Source organism: Gymnodraco acuticeps, unplaced genomic scaffold (assembly GCF_902827175.1).
Source record: "Gymnodraco acuticeps unplaced genomic scaffold, fGymAcu1.1, whole genome shotgun sequence".
NCBI classification, from domain to species: Eukaryota; Metazoa; Chordata; class Actinopteri; order Perciformes; family Bathydraconidae; genus Gymnodraco; species Gymnodraco acuticeps.
In genome coordinates, this window is record NW_022991973.1 from 805779 (window position 1) to 819464 (window position 13686).

The 13686-nt window shown below is 40.7% G+C and overlaps 2 protein-coding genes and 1 non-coding gene across 3 annotated transcripts; 2 read left to right on the top strand and 1 right to left on the bottom strand.

Annotated features, from left to right (window-relative positions):
* The first annotated feature begins 571 nt into the window (after positions 1-571).
* Positions 572-6716, top strand: pabpc1b (poly A binding protein, cytoplasmic 1 b). Its single transcript, XM_034200895.1, has 14 exons — positions 572-1314; positions 2369-2562; positions 3069-3184; positions 3445-3584; positions 3709-3803; positions 3892-4029; positions 4378-4473; positions 4566-4932; positions 5039-5149; positions 5262-5395; positions 5516-5600; positions 5821-5951; positions 6120-6219; positions 6336-6716. Exons 1-13 carry the CDS (start codon positions 1122-1124, stop codon positions 6210-6212), a joined length of 1893 nt encoding a protein of 630 aa, XP_034056786.1. The 5' UTR covers positions 572-1121; the 3' UTR covers positions 6213-6219; positions 6336-6716.
* Positions 4121-4255, top strand: LOC117536192. Its single transcript, XR_004567512.1, has one exon. It is a non-coding gene; the product is annotated as a small nucleolar RNA SNORA5 (small nucleolar RNA).
* Positions 6717-7131: 415 nt separating the features above from the next.
* On the bottom strand, positions 7132-9956 carry afp4 (antifreeze protein type IV). Its single transcript, XM_034200896.1, has 4 exons — positions 9870-9956; positions 8419-8487; positions 8198-8321; positions 7132-7478 (listed from the first exon to the last, which is right to left on the bottom strand). Exons 2-4 carry the CDS (start codon positions 8465-8467, stop codon positions 7265-7267), a joined length of 387 nt encoding a protein of 128 aa, XP_034056787.1. The 5' UTR covers positions 8468-8487; positions 9870-9956; the 3' UTR covers positions 7132-7264.
* Positions 9957-13686: the final 3730 nt, after the last annotated feature.

Genomic DNA, 13686 nt, shown 5'->3' on the forward strand with positions numbered 1-13686 from the left:
TTTGCACATAATAGGTGTACTCAATAATACACACATGGTGTGGCATTGTATAGGATCATGTAAAAAAGGAATATAAATGTCCAAGCATGAAATTGCAGGAAATAGTTTGTCACACGTGGTGGATGATGGTGTCAGAGACAAAAGCAATGTTATATATGCTTGGAAATCATGTGATGTAGTCTTGCACGATATCATATTTGTTAAATGCCCATGCACACGTTAGGTATCAAATGCGGAATACCGTGTTGCGGTAAAAATCTCATAAGGCACGACAGGCCCATTACATCCTGACTGTAGCCTACTGTCTAGCGGGGATTTAGTTTCGCCTGTCGATCCTCTCAAATGCAGGGGGTTTCACGTCGTCCCCATGCAGCACCACTGAACAATGGCCTATTGTGGTCAACACAATAAGTCAATTTCACCCTTTAACAATTCGTTTTTACTTGATTTCATCATCATGCGTACAGTTGTGGTTCACGCCCCCTTGTTAACTTGTTTTACAAATATACTGGAACATGATTGGTCCGTTGCGGTGACGCGTCCTCTGGTATATATATAAACTCTTCCCGGTGTGTCCTCCCCCTCTACCCCGGCTGTTAGCGCTGTGTGAGTGCGTGTGTGCTCCTGAGCCCGCTCGGCACACGTTCTATAAAAAATAAAAAAAAAACAAAAAAAACTCAAAACATAAAATATACAAAAAATCATTTTTATTTCTTTTTGTAACAACGGTGAAGCTGGAGTAGACCCTGCGCATTGGACGGTAACGTATAAGATCGAGCTAGCTAACGTTTAAACCGAAGACATTTTTGTTTCAGTCGACGTCGTACCAGCTCCGAAGCGAGGCCTTAAGTCACGTTTATTCGCTTTTAACATCGCGTGTCGCATTGAGTTACAGTTTAAATTCATTAAGAAGCGGACATAGTTCGATTTTAAACGTATTTTGTTTACTCAAAAGCCGTAACACGCCAACGGTTGTAAACGTCTACCATCAGCATTCTGCTTAACTGACGTGACTTATAGCGACCGTTGGAGAACCACACGTTCGAACAGACGACAAAAACTTTTGTCCGGTTATAACATCTACAAAAATCAGTCTTCGTCCAAAAGAACTCCGCTAGACCATGAACCCCAGCGCTCCCAGCTACCCCATGGCATCCCTGTATGTCGGGGATCTGCACCAAGATGTGACCGAGGCCATGCTGTACGAGAAATTTAGCCCAGCCGGAGCTATCCTATCCATCAGGGTCTGCAGGGACATGATAACCCGGCGGTCCCTTGGATACGCCTATGTCAACTTCCAACAGCCAGCGGACGGTGAGTAATTTATTAAAATGCCGAGTAAAATGTGTGAAAAAATGTCTGTTTTAACATGCCATGCGGTGATAAGCGAGAGCTAGCCTCCTTTTTTTTTTTTTTGCTACACGTGACTGCGGCCGACATGTTGTCGGTATAGGCAGGGTCTCCTCATGTGAACCTCCCAGCAGTGGCGTAGCAGAGAAGAACCCGGCCCTGTCCACCATAGTAATGTAGCAGCGTGCTGCTGAAAACGAAATGCCTCTTTATCTCTGTTTTGTAAGGACGACACCCAAACTGTTAGGCCTAAAGTGCTGCCTAAACCGTTTATTTAATCCTCCCTGAATGCTAACCGGTTAGCTTTGTTGTGGTATGAAAATTCAACTCTATTTCAAACGTTGTCGGTTAGTTGTTAGAATTTCAGACCGGCACACCCTCTAAAATCGATGCATTCCCCGGTTATGAGCATTGCTTTGCCTAATTCTTCAGAATTAATTAATTTGCCCCGGCATTAAAACAGCAGAAGTATAGTGCAGATAAAGGGAAGAACAAAATACTTCGTAGTTGTTTAAAAAAAAAAGGGAGGCTTAAAAAACTAATTGCAGATAAGTTCACCATAGTCAAAAAGTAGCAGCACATTTGATTTATAAAGTGACCATATGAAATTGTCAAATAATAAAGTGTAAAATGCACCAGGGTAGATTCCAGTGTTATTGCAAATTATGGGTATTGCAGTCTATGTGGGTGGTGCATAGTTTATTTAGATTTTCTGAAATATAATCTGTGGAGGCTTTTGCACAACAACCCTTTTTAATACAGGAAGTATTAGGGTGGTGACTGTAGATCTAGCCCTTTCTAATGCATATTAAATAAACATATCTTGTTAATTTTTAATTGATCCTCAACTAACGGTTATTGTCTGTCGATGAACAAAAAAACCAATTTATTTCTAAAGGAAAAGATTTTTACACTTGACCAAACAATGAAATGATCATTAACATAGAATGTTTTTATTTGAAACCCCCTTAGATGTACTGAATAATGTAACACGTGCTAATTGTGCTTCTCCCCTCAGCCGAGCGTGCACTGGACACCATGAACTTTGACGTGATCAAGGGGCGGCCTGTGCGCATCATGTGGTCGCAGCGCGATCCGTCACTGAGAAAGAGCGGTGTGGGAAACATCTTCATCAAGAATCTTGACAAGTCTATCGACAACAAGGCTCTATACGACACCTTCTCTGCTTTCGGCAACATCTTGTCATGCAAGGTAAAGGACAAGTGACCGACTCCCCTTTTTGTTTCCAACCTGAAATACGGGGGTGCTCACGCAGAAGTCATTGTTATGCCAAAGTGGTCATTTGCATGTGTGCTATGTAAATGTACTGGAGTTTTTTTCATTGTAAAATACTTGCCCCCCACTTTTTACCCCTCAACAGTCAGTTTCTGTTGCCTTCTGCCCATCAACCGAGCACTACATTTGTATGTAGATTAATATTAGATCAACTTTATATATTTTCCCATAGCAACAAAGCTACGAACCAAATTCATGCAACATTGTGGAAACAATTGAGATGTATAACAGCAACAGTCATTTACTGTTAATCAATTGTTGACTAAATGATTTACTTGTTCCTGAATACAAGGCATGCCACATGAAAAGACAGTATTATATAAAAATCTAATATTTGAAGTGTGGTCGAATAACTATTTGAGGTTGAATTTACTGCATGCGTGTGTGGATTTTAAAAACAGCATGTGTTTTCTTTCTCTAAGGTGGTTTGTGACGAGAATGGCTCTAAAGGCTACGGGTTTGTGCATTTTGAGACTCAAGAGGCAGCTGAACGAGCCATTGAGAAAATGAATGGCATGCTCCTCAATGATCGAAAAGTGTAAGTTAAGGTTTAACACATTTAAAACCGTCGTGCATACTAATGTATGAAATGGGGAAACTTTTGTCTTTGTTCAATGAATGATGCTTGAGCAGTTTCAGTCGGGAATTCTTTGCAGAAGTGAGTCAATACATAGGCTTGGCAGATTAAGGCGCAATAAAAAACGAATTATGATGCTTAACGTATGCAATTTGCATTAATATTTTGTCTTATTACTGTAGTGCAAGTGTTTTAATATGTTGCTAAATGTCCATTTGCAGATTCGTGGGCCGTTTCAAATCCCGCAAAGAGCGCGAGGCTGAGTTGGGTGCCCGCGCAAGAGAGTTTACAAACGTCTATGTTAAGAACTTTGGTGAAGACATGGATGAGGAGAAGCTGAGGGACGTCTTCAGTAAATACGGTCAGTCAGGGTGTCCATGTTTCAAAATGTTGATTCCTGTTCAAATTAATACAGTATTTTTATCCTCTGCAGTATAACATGGGGCAACTTTATAGTCCTTAAAGATATTTTCTCTGTTGTCTAGGGCAAGCCATGAGTATCCGAGTCATGACAGATGAGAGCGGAAAATCTCGAGGCTTCGGGTTTGTCAGCTTTGACAGGCATGAGGACGCCCAGCAGGTAAGAGTTGTGCCGACTCCCTCGATATATACATGCATGCGAACGATAGTTTTAACAGAGTTGACTAAGTTTTCTTGTTTTTTCACAGGCAGTGGATGAGATGAACGGGAAAGAGTATAATGGCAAGCTCATCTACGTTGGCCGTGCCCAGAAAAAGATGGAGCGACAGACAGAGCTCAAGCGCAAGTTCGAGCAAATGAAACAAGACCGCATGACTCGCTACCAGGTCCGTTTCCTTTTCAAATTATGCATTTTAGTCAAAGCTGCTTCTTATAAATCCCTTCTGTAATATTGTTTGGTCAAGCTTGTTGAAAGAATGCAGCTTTGTCAAATTCGGTGCTCTCTCATTAGTAGGTTGCACTGGCCAAAACAGCTGCAACAGTGACTGTAGTTCATGGGCCCCACATTTCTTCACCATGGATTTTGGGGATAAATATGTATTACAGACAAATACCTTTTTTATATAAACAGTACAAAAATGTCTTTCAGTCCATTGGCATTAGATAAAGCTTTTGTAATGAGTCATATTCTCAAAATAAATCCCAAAGTTGAAACTACTTTGTCTTTTTTTCAGGGTGTCAATCTGTACGTGAAGAACCTTGATGATGGACTTGACGATGAACGTCTGCGAAAGGAGTTCACACCGTTTGGCACAATAACCAGTGCCAAGGTAATGCCTCAGCTATTGGCTTATACTATATCATTTATAGATTTACCAGTGTCCAATTTCACTCATCTTTTCTTTCTTTTTTTGACACTCAGGTCATGATGGAAGGCGGACGCAGCAAAGGTTTTGGCTTTGTCTGCTTCTCGTCCCCGGAGGAGGCTACCAAAGCGGTGACAGAAATGAATGGACGCATCGTAGCCACCAAGCCATTGTATGTTGCCCTGGCACAGCGGAAAGAGGAGCGTCAAGCTCACCTGACCAACCAGTACATGCAGCGCATGGCCACTGTGCGCGCAGTGCCAAACCCAGTCATCAATCCCTACCAGCCAGCCCCGCCGTCTGGCTATTTCATGGCAGCCATACCTCAGGCCCAGAACCGTGCTGCTTACTACCCAGCTGCTGGGCAGATGGCCCAGATCCGCCCAAGTCCCCGCTGGGCCACACAAGGGGTCCGGCCACAACGTAAGTATCTCACACTTCCTCACATGTCCGTTCATTGTGTGTATTCACTGTAACAAAATAAGTTGTTTGTCTCGTGAATGATACCATTGTGCTTTTGTGCTCATAGATTTCCAGAACATGCCAGGTGCGATGCGTCCCTCAGCACCACGCCCTCAGACCTTCGGTGCCATGCGGCCATCCTCCCAGATGCCCCGCATGATGTCCACCCAGCGTGTTGGTAGGTCACCTATACCAAGTCAATATTCCATCCAACTAAACACAAAATAAAGCTTACCTGTATGGCTGCTGCTTTTGTCTTATGCGTTATTTTTCTGTCCCTCTTGCTGTAGCTCAGCCCATGGGCCCCCGGCCAGCTGCTGCAGCCGCAGTTCCTGTGCGCGGAGTCCCTCAGTACAAATATGCTCCAGGAGTCCGCAATCCCCAGCAGCACATGCCTGCGCAGCAACAAGTTGCCATGCAGCAGGTACGAATGCACATTTTTCAAAAGGCCACACTGACTGACCCGTGCATCCCTGCACATTAGAAAAAGTTCAGTATGGACCCAAATGTTTTTGTTTATCTGACTTTTAATCCCTCCCATCAGCCTGCTGTCCATGTTCAGGGACAGGAGCCTCTGACATCCTCCATGCTGGCCGCCGCTCCCCCGCAGGAGCAGAAGCAGATGCTGGGTAAGTGTCACCAACAGCTCTACACAAACACATACTATGTTAGCCTGCCTTCAGCTCTCTGTCCTTATTCTTCCATCTTTGACTCTATCCCCCACTTTACCTTCTTCGCTGTATTAAATACGTATGTATATAACATGTATTTTACGTGTTGTCTCTCTTAACGGGTCCTTGGTGAGTAGTTTCCTCTGTATTAAATCCTCATTGTCTGTCACACCTCTAGGTGAGCGTTTGTTCCCAATGATCCAGAACATGCACCTAGGTTTGGCCGGGAAGATCACCGGCATGTTGCTGGAAATTGACAACTCAGAGCTGCTCCACATGCTGGAGTCCCCAGAGTCTCTCCGCTCAAAGGTAAGAACTTGAGGAACATTTCCACCAAAGGATGAGTTTATTAAGTTTAAGAATGCATCTTGCCTAGTTTGCACTTTTTAAGATGCAGGAAAGATCTTGTGGCAAACGCAGCACTTTAGAGATGGCCCCATGATGTTTTGCTAACAATCTACAACCTTATCTTTGCAGGTGGATGAGGCGGTGGCTGTGCTTCAGGCCCACCAGGCTAAGGAAGCCACCCAGAAGCCTGTGCCAACCCCAGCTGGAGTCGCTACTGCCTAAAACCATGGTATGACTACCTTTCCAGAGAAGGATATGACTTCTCATCTCTCATTTCTGTCACTTGTGTACTTGACGAGTTATGGAGTTATACGTATCACTGATTGTATTTTTGTGTTTTCACAGGTGTTGGACATCTTGAGACTAGCTTCACCGATGGACAAAATAAATAAACAATGAAAAAAATGAAAATACACAAAACAAAGTAAAAATAAGTGAAATGATATAATAAAAAATGCCTATGGTAACAAGTCTCCAACCAGGCCTAGATGAACAAACACCAGGCCTGGTTTGTTGAGTTAAAATGAGAAAATAAACAAAAAATGGAAAAAGTTAAAATCAAAAACTACCAGTTCATGGAGGGTTTTAGAAGAGAATTCTGTGACATTGAATCATTCCTTTCTGCCATTTTATCCCTTTTAAATGTTTGGATGTGTGGGCTTTAGAAGCCTTTTATTGTGAAATGTCTTATGACCTTTGCTTGCTTCAATAAATCTTGGAAAAATATTCAGTGTGTTTGTCATCCTTCTGATGTGAAACTACAGAAAGATACCATACGCCAGGCGTGAAATATATTTACATTTGCCATTCCTGGTAAGAGTTTCAATAGAATTGGAGGATGAAACCCCGTTTGGTCTCTGCATTTAACCCATCCCAGTACTAAGAGTTGGGGGGGGGGGGCTTTGCTCAAGGGCACCCCAGGAGGTGAACTGGGACCTCTGCAAGTAGCAGTCCACACTCCATATTTAGGTCTGATCGGGGAATTGAACCGACAACCCTATGGCTCACAGTCCACAGCCCCTACTGAGCCAATGCTGGAAATGTTGGCATATTCACAACTCCAATTATACTAGATGCTAAAGTGGTCTTTAAACACGCACCCATCATACACACACACAATAATGAAGTGGACAAAGTGCAGTTGCGTTTCAAGATTTTATTGTGCTTTGGGACAGATGATAATGTCAACGATCACTGAAACACTTGTATTTCTGCCTGCATCCAATGCACGGTGGCGGTGTGGCACATCTGCATCTTTAAGGAGCACTGATCAGTTAGTTGGCGATGGGTGCGGCAGGCCTGGTCAGCTGCTGGATGATGGCCTCCACCCGCTGCTGGAAGCTATCGATCTGGGGCTGGAACTGAGCCTGCACGTTGGCGGCCAGGGGCTTGATCTGGGCCTCGGCGTTGGAGGCCACGGTCTGCAGCTGCTCCTGGATTTGAGCCACCAGGGGCTCCAGCTGAGTCTTCTTCTCATTCAAGAAGCTCCTGTGGGGTACAACATGAGCACCATGAGACAAAAGCATACATACTAGAATACAAAAAACAATCTGACCTGCATATTACACAACTGGTTAAATAAATAAGTGCTGTACTTATATACAATTATTGTGTCCTTTATGAGTATTTGCAATATTTTATCTGAATTGTATAATGCATTTGTGGTGCTTTTTACTTTATATATAAAGCTCTAATTACTTGGCAGTAGATATTTATATATGCACCCTAAAATTGAAAGTTAAAAATTATGATTTATTCAGTGGTGGAAAAAGTAGGAGAAATAAAAGTAAAAAAGACATGCATCAATATATACTTAAGTACTCCTTATACAACATTTCAGAATTATATTATTTCACTGGATTATAATTGGAGATATATTTGTCTTCAGCACTTGTTTATACCTCCTTATACTGTTCATAGTGTAAATACTTCAGTTGTTTATATCTGTCGGATGCATGTATTTATAGTATACAATGAATTACACTGCATTACTAACGGCATGTCGTTGTTTTAGTACTTTCTAATCTGTCTAAGTGTACATTCAAATAATACCTTATGTCATCATATATTGTAATGTATTACATATTAATGTAGCAATAATCTTAATCTCCAAAGTGATTTACTAAAGCTGCATGACAGCCAGTAGATGTTCAGCCCTCTGAGGAGTGACTGAACTCTGATTTATTTGGATGTCTGCCTGTACTCACGTAGCCTGGTTGGCCAGGTCGTGGGTGTGTATGATCTCGGTCAGGTCCTGAACCATCTTGTTCTTCATGTCCTCAAGGTACTGACCGAGCTTTTCAAGATCGACAGCATCTTGGGCAAAGCTTCCTGTGGGTTTAAGGAAAGTCAATGTTAAGAATGTTTTTCTGCCCAACAGAATACATGCACTGTCAAATTTGAAGAAAGTAAAATGTAAAGATCATACCTTGTGCAAGAGCAAGCAGAACAACGGCTGCGATGAGGGAGAATTTCATGGCTGCTGAGTGGAGGAGACCTACAAAAACAAATATACTCAATTATTATCCATGTTTGATATTACCTGGGGCCAGAGTGCTGTGTGTTCCTCTCTCTATTATTTCTGTTTTTGCAATAAAACCAAAATGAAAATAATAATAATACATTTAATTTCAAAGACGCTTTACAGTGGTTTGATAAAACATGATAAAATAGAAAAAAGCATCAAGATGAGTCATTAAATTGTTTTCTGAAGTTGAATCGATATTTGTTTCTCAATCAGATGACTCACTGATGAAAGTTCTCACATTTTCCAGGAATCAGTCAGTCTTCTGGTAATAAAATAAATATTTTCTAGTTTGTCCAAACGCCCACATGTCAACTTGTAAACTTGATCTGGCTTATCAGGGATGTCCTGTCAACACTAATAGGTGAACCTTGACTTTGGAGTAATTTACCACAACAATGTGTTCCCAAGGTCACAAAGTTAACCTTCATGTTTTGGAGCAACAAAACAAGATTTATTTAGTATTAATACATCTGTTGTGAATTTAGAATAAGATATGTTTACGGAGAAAGAATATTTTCATACCGTTGTAGCCCACATTTATTCACCCAATTTAAAGTGCCTAAAATTCATTTTTTTAACCAAGTTATCGCATAGTTTTTCCTCTTCTCTTACACTATGCTTCTCACACCTCAGTGGTGAATACTACTTTGGGTCATTTATTTATTATTTAAAACTTTTAATTAAGCTTAAAATCTGATTGGCCATACTTGGCCTGATTCCATACTATTGTCACAGTTAAGTTAAACATCAATGAAATATCGAATGTAATTTTAGATAACAAAAGCAAGTACTTCAGAACCAACATTTTTTTTGCAAATTAACAAAGGAGTTTCAGAATTTGGTTGTTAACTGAACAGAAGACGTTTAGATGATTTTACTCATGTTAACCATAGTATACTTTATACTACCCTGATATAGAGTCAAACATGATCAGTATCAAAATATCAAAATGATGAGTATCAAAATAGAGAAACAGGTTTGTTTCTTAAAAACAGCTGTTGTAGATGAGAACTCTAAACCAACATAAAACATTTTTTCACAAACTAATACAACTGAATCAACTAAATTCAAAGAAATAGATTGAAATGGATCATGCCATAACTTTATATCAACGTTTGACATTGAAGACTTCAGGAGCAAATGCTACCCATATTTAGCTATTTTAAGACATGTCTTTCTTTAGTTCAAATTCACCCCATCCTATCGTCATTATTAACACCTGCTCTCTCTTCAAATCTCTAAGAGACACGGCACATTTGACTTTCAAAGCGTTACATTTCAGTCTTAAGTTTGTGGACTTGTCTCAGTAGTTAAAGCCCATAAGCAAATGATATGAACAGATTCAGACTCACCTGTACTGCAGGAGAAAACTGGACCGGATGGTGCCTTCCTGCTGGACTCCCACACCTCTTATAGTCACACATGCTGATGCAGCGCCGTCCTCCTGTGAATCTGATTGGACAAGATAAAGCAACAAAACATTATTGGATGTTTGGGACAGCGAGGGGATCACAGCGCCGACCCTTGCTGCTCGTCTGCCACCTGGGCAAACAAAAGCAAAGTCCCTCTGCTGACTGTCCAACACCAGAGTGCATCTTATCATAGTGATTAAATAAAACGCTCAATTATTGAGAACAGCATCACCACGATGACGTTGAGGCCAAACTTTGTTATTGCCATATCAGCTGCAAAATATATGATAAGAGATAAGACAACTGAAAGACTGTCCTGTTTTATCCCTGTTGATTTCATTTTTGTTTTAACATACCCTGATTAATTTATAATTATTTTACAATTGTTCACAGATTTTGTTACTTTTGTCAATAATGGCACCCTAAACTAAGCTTTTAATTGTATTTACTCAACTTTACTTCAATTACGGTTGTCATGGGATCATGATTCAATAATTTACATTTAAAATAAGGGATGAGCCATAAATGACCATTCCTTAGCTTTCATGGTATTTTTGTAAGGCACTGATGAACTGTAATTGATTGATGGATGTTGTGTTACAATTCTTGGAGCATTGAACTGAAAACACAATGAGTACACGGGAGAAATGCAAATTGACGTCAGGTATTGGCCGGAGAATTGACAATGTTGACAGAATTACTCACAGTTGTGACAGTACTTTCTGCCCAAACCAACTCTTCTCTTCCCCTGCTCTTAGAAGCATAATCAACATTACATTACAAGATGCTGCAAGTCCTGTCCCTGGCCGGGTCACACTGTCCTGTTACTGTCTGAAAAATAGATTGTTTTATCTTTATGTCTAAGAGAGAGCTGTGGTTGAAACCCAAGCACAAAGAAAGTCCAGCCTCATCAAACTGGTAGAAACCGCTTCCCCAAGGCTGGAAAGAGAGCAGTTTAAATGATCAGAACATAGACTAAAGGGCCCTGTGAATAATTTCCTATAAGAAGTGATCTGTGAAGTTTTCATGTTGAGTGGTGTGTTGCCATGACATTTGGGACAGAATCACGTTCCCTTGAATCAAAGGCCAACATTTCAATTAGTCCTGTACAGATCTGCAAAACGAATTACGTTCCCATCAGCCTCAGCTGTGCTCTGTGTTAGTTAGCAAAGGTTAGCATGTTAAAACTAAGATGTCATGTTGGGATGTAGCTCATTTCAACACTGTGCTTAAGTATTGCCTCACAGAGTTGCTATTGTGGTTGTGAACTTACTATTTATTTACAAGGGTTGGGGAGTTGTTGTTATAGGGAGGAAACGGAATTTTGCAGTAGCTTGCTGGTAGTTCAACCACTTTTATATTTTCATCAATGATAACAGTGATTCAATAGTCGATTAGAAATGTTTTGCCTTTTAGTTGTTTCCAATCTTTTATTTTGGGTTCGAAAGGAATGCTTTTTATTTTATTTTCCACTGTAATAACCCCCTTTTGACCAAACAGACCACGTTTTCTTTCATGCATTAGCCATCCCAAGACACTTGACCTTTGTGTACCTGGATGACCTTATGTGAAGACTGTTTTAGTTATTAAGATCGTGAAAGTCAGATGTTACAATACTCACAAGTAAACAACAACTTTGTTATTTAAAGTAAGTAATACAATGTGATCCTTATTTCTTTAGTGGTATTGAGGTTATATCTCAGACGTGAACATGGTGGCACAAAGAAAACAGAACAATGAAATACCATTTTAATTTGGCTTGTGACTCTTTTGTTTAAGACTTTTCTACAATATATATCACATACAGTATAAGTACCTTTAGTTAACCAAACTGAATTTCTACTTAGAGTAGCTCTGCTGAATAGTTCAACTTCTTCCTTTGTGACAAAGTTGGTGGCTTGCAAATCTATGGTTTTAAAGTAGCTTTCCTAACACTGTTATTTACTATATATATCATGAACTCTGATTATGTGCTTTTACTAAATAGGCGCATTCACACTGCGGTACTTTTCCCACAAAGGTTCATGTGAACTTAGTTCATGTGAACTCTTTAGTTCGCATGAACTAAGTACAGATCGCGTTCACACTGGAAAAAGTCCCTGGGGGTGGATTAGGCAAATGAAGCCGCTGACGTCACTTGTTCTTCTTCTGCTTTGGGTTTACTGGCAGGCCGCAAACCACTTCACGGCGTATACTGCCGCCCAAAGTCCCCGGCCGGAAGTCCCCGGAGTTAGGGATAGAAGCTGCTGGGACTCCCAGCAGCTTCTATTGAAGCCTTCCGAGTAAATCGCCAGAACGCCGACACCTCCTCATCTCCTCCACTCCCATGTTTTATTTTGTGTTGCCATAAGTTAGTCTCTCTGCGTTTCTGCGTTGGGCTAATGCTAATGCTAATAATGCTAATGCGAGGATAATAAAATGGCGGCTTCACAAAACTTTTTGGGAGTTTTGCGGGGCGTGGTTTGCAATCCTTCCAGCCAATCAGAAATGTAGCTCTTTTCTCACAAAAGAGCCACTCGAAAGTCCCTGCTCTCTAGCAGGGACTTTCGAGGGGGTAAAAAGGTTCACATGAACACATTTTAGTACCGGCTCTTTTTGGTGTGAACGCGATAAAAGAGTTCACATGAACTAAGTTCACATGAACCTTTGTGGGAAAAGTACCGCAGTGTGAATGCGCCTAATGCGCCTAAAGTCTACTTGACAGGTAGGGAATGAGTTCAAGTTCAGTGTGCTGTTTGGGAGTGAATACAAAACCTTACATTTTAGAGTTACAAAACACTGTAGTCTTTTAAAATGTCAGCTGTTCTTTCGGGCAACATATGACATTCGTTATTGCGGATGAAAACCGTCTACCTTTGGTTTACATCCAACAGGGTGTTACTGCTACCAGTTTATCTTTATGGCTGTTGTAAAATAATTAATTCTCAACCCCGAATCCACCCCCAGCCATAAACCAGTCAACACAGGGGAAATTGGGAATACAGGGGAATTATGTGAGAAGTGAACATAAACAACGGGAGCTGTTTAATAAAACTTGAACAACAATCCTTTGAGTCTCTTTTCATGTACTGGAAAAACTCTTCACTGGAGTTTTAAAAATCAGGTTTTGACTTTAAAGCTTGATGGAAACCAGATGTGGGAATCTCTCTGTCCAGAGTGTGTTCACGGCTGGCCTGGACTCCCCGGGTGGAAACGGCTTTAGGTTGTTTACGTCTCCCAACCCATCCTCTAGAAAATAAAAACAAATCTGGTATGCAAGGCATGCAGGGAAGACATTGACCTGAGTCTAAACGCTGCACAGCAGGAGGAGGTGGGAACTGTTTGATAGAAAGTGGAGTAATGTGTGTAATTTCGCTGAACATAAACTCAGAAAAACCTTGAAAGAGAGACAGAAGAACATTTCCTAAATAATATTTTAGGGGTTCTTTCTCTTGTGGCAGTAAATGCAACATTATGATGTTTTATAGCGTTGGTTGTTTCATTTACATTAACAATGTCTAATATCTAATGTTGATAAAAGGACTCAACCTTGACCTGAGTAAAACCTTCAAAAACATAGTCTAAAAATAAAAAGCAACAGTCCTGAACACAAAAAGTGAGAGGTACAGAAGTATTATCATCAAAATGAACTCCAAGTATAAAAAGTATACTTTTCATTAAGCAGAATGGTCTTTCAAAGAGTTATATTATTATAGCATCAGTTCTTCCCACACGTTTTTTTATGTAAGATCCTTTTAATGTTGTATCTGTGGATACT